Source organism: Cyprinodon variegatus, unplaced genomic scaffold (assembly GCF_000732505.1).
Source record: "Cyprinodon variegatus isolate N-32 unplaced genomic scaffold, C_variegatus-1.0 Scaffold11, whole genome shotgun sequence".
Lineage (NCBI taxonomy): Eukaryota > Metazoa > Chordata > Actinopteri > Cyprinodontiformes > Cyprinodontidae > Cyprinodon > Cyprinodon variegatus.
The window spans coordinates 1,993,701-1,996,699 of NW_015150464.1; the positions used below are offsets into that span (position 1 = coordinate 1,993,701).

General features: G+C 38.5%; 1 protein-coding gene across 1 annotated transcript in view; it reads right to left on the reverse strand.

Moving 5' to 3' along the window:
• Positions 1-2,999, reverse strand: part of tm9sf3 (transmembrane 9 superfamily member 3) — a 22,270-nt gene that overhangs the window by 3,164 nt on the left and 16,107 nt on the right. Inside the window, exons 11-14 of the mRNA XM_015380794.1 lie at positions 2,362-2,430; positions 2,134-2,280; positions 1,959-2,042; positions 1,800-1,876 (exon numbers count right to left, since the gene is read on the reverse strand). Coding sequence (XP_015236280.1) covers positions 1,800-1,876; positions 1,959-2,042; positions 2,134-2,280; positions 2,362-2,430 — 377 coding nt within the window. The remainder of the gene's footprint in view (positions 1-1,799; positions 1,877-1,958; positions 2,043-2,133; positions 2,281-2,361; positions 2,431-2,999) is intronic.

Sequence of the window (2,999 nt, forward strand, 5' to 3'; positions counted from 1 at the left end):
GAGAAAAAAAGTCAGAATTTTGAGAAAAAAAGTCAGAATTTTGAGAAAAAAAGTCAGAATTTTGAGAAAAAAAGTCAGAAGTCTGAGATTAAAGTCAGAATTCCCATACTAAACTGAAATAAAATTTAAAAAATCAGTTAACTTTTTTTTCCCAGTGGCCCTAATCCTCTTCCGTAAATTAGTCTGCTAATAATCATTCAATTTTATTTTAACTGCATGATGATCGGAGCGACAAAGAGATGATTAAAGTGCGCCTCAAATATCCTCCAAATTACCATTTCTTTTAGTATCTCAAGTGTTTATATAAAGGCATTTATCCTTTTTTTAGTTAAGAAAACACTAAATTACATGATTTATTTTAAGAGGTGTTTTATAAAGATGTGGCCATGGACAGAGCCAAGCCACAGAAAGTCGCTGCTGAGAAAGCTAGCTATTCATTGAGTAGCGTATGCATGCAATTAAATGGAAAGTTAAGTGGAAGGATAAACTGTTACAAAAAGAAGAATTGGGATAAATCCAACTTTAAAAGGATTATAACCAATTTAAACTCTTTGGGGAGATTTGTAAGGCTTCCCAATTCTGATCCTTATTAGCGCCCCCTGCAACAGTCACATGAGTGAAGCCACTCCTGACTTTCAGGAGTGTTTTCTGTCCTTACCTGGGCTAAGGACAACATTATTGTAATATTGCTCAGTAGTCTAAATTTCTTATTTTAAAATAAAGAAATGTTGCAGTTAATTAGAAATCAAGACCACAGAGTATAAATAGAAATGCAAAGCACAGAATTTAAACTGATTCTACTCCTGAGTGAATCTTCCACATTTCATGCAAAAGGAGCCCCAGCAAAGCACTGAGTGAATGCACTTTACATTACATGCAAACAGTTTGCTTTGCTGCTCCTTCCATTTGTTTAAATTGTGACTTTTTTGCATTAATTATTGTGTAACTTATGTAAATGGAGGAGGAAAAAATGAAATATCAGCTGTATTAACCGTTGCATTTCTTTGTTGTGGCAGAAGGTTCGCCAGCCAGTTTGGTTGTGGCCGTTTTCTCGGAAGCATCTTGCTAACCAGTTAGCATCTTGGTGCTAGTAGGTTCCCAATGGGAAATTCCATTGGGACCAAGTAGCACGTACAAACCACACCGTCAAGAAACGCTATGGAGTTTTGTGTCAGAGGTCGAGGATGAGTCTCCTCCTAGAAAGTTTCTAAATTTTGGGACAATATAGACTGATAAAGAGTACATTTATATACATGTTTAAGCCAGAATGATTTGACATTTAAATGTTATTTCCCTACGACTTTAAGGTGGTCTCTCTCAGCAAAAAAGCTTGAAATATTTGTTGAAGGACTTGATGTTGCAATCTCTGGTCTTTGCACCACTTTTACTTCTGAACTTCTTAGTAAATAGTTGCTATAAAGCAGGCCTCCCCAGAGATGCTGTCCTGCAGGTTTTAGAGGTTTCCCTGCTTCAGCACAGCTGATTTTAATGATTGCAGTTGAGCAAAAGCGAATTAATCAGCTTTCAATTAAAATCAGCTGTGCTGGAGCAAGGAAACCTCTAAAACCTGCATTACAGCAGCCCTCGAGGACGCCTGCTATAAAGCTTTAACATCAGGACACATCAGTCATGAGCTGGGACCACATAAAGCTGTTTCAAAATTCAGATCCAACATCAAAATAGTATCTAACGTTAATGAAAGTCTTGGTCGCTTTAAATCAGAGTATTCAATTACTTCACTTTTTAATATTTATGCATTTAAATAGGTAAAGAAAAATAATAAAATAGCAGAAACTCACCACACATGATCCCTAGAGCAGTGCTGAACACGGCCATGTAGCCGAAGTAGAAGGATGTTTGAAATAAGCCATACATCCTGAAATACACCAGGAGAAAATATTTCAGAGAGGAACATTTATCACTTACAGCATTTTATCAAGAAAATGAACATAACTCACTTAGTTTTGAAGAAATAGTAGTAAAAGGAGTACATGTAAACATAAACGGCAGTAGATGCAGCAGAGAGGAAGCTCGTCCACTGCCTGGAAAGATGAAACAAAAAAATATACATAAACATGTCTGAGAAAATTAAAACCCGCCATCTCAGATCAGATGGGTAGTAGAGACGCTTACCATCTGTAGTCCTCGGCGTTGAGTAGGAAGTACGTGCACACGATGGTGACGCACACGGTGACAATGCACAGGATCACCAGGACCAGCATCATGAAGCCGTACACATAGTAGATTTTATAGGCCCAAAAAGATGTGAAGATGAAGTACCTGATGGTGGTAAGAGAGCGTGTGTGTGAGAGCCACGTCTGACCAGAGAAACCGCTTCAATTCCTCAGATAAACAACTTACATCTCTATGAAAATGGAGCCAAAGGGCAGGATACCTCCGAGGCACACGATGACAGCCGGCTCCATGAACCTGAGACAGAACAAGATTCCAATCATTAGGACGGCTGCATTTCCTCCACTGTTATTCCATTCAGGAAGAAAATACAAAACAAAAAAAACAAAACAAAACAAAAATAAAGCGGAACATGTAAAGTCAGACATTGTTACATTGTACAGCTGATGTTTCTGTAACAGCAGTTTATGCCCAGAGTCAGCGGGCCTGGAGCAGTGCTGCATTCAGGAAAACTATTTCTATATTGAACGTTTACAAATAATGTTGAACTACATTAGGCTGCTTTATCACAAAGTTAGCACTGGCCACTAAATTACCATGTTTGTGACCAAAACTGCACCTTAATTAAACATTCTCTCCACACTAACCACAAGCATAAACACATTTGGCTCTAGAGTTTCATTCACAGCTTTGAATGCAGACTTCGTTTCATTCTGACAGGACTTTGCTGTTGTGTGGAAAATCACATGTAGCCACGCCATCTGCAAATCTTTCGCTCAGCGTGGCGGTAAACCCACTTTAAAGTCGTAGTGAAGCGGCTGTTCCAACCGTTGCATTTCCGAATTCTCCTGGTGGTGCCCAACTTT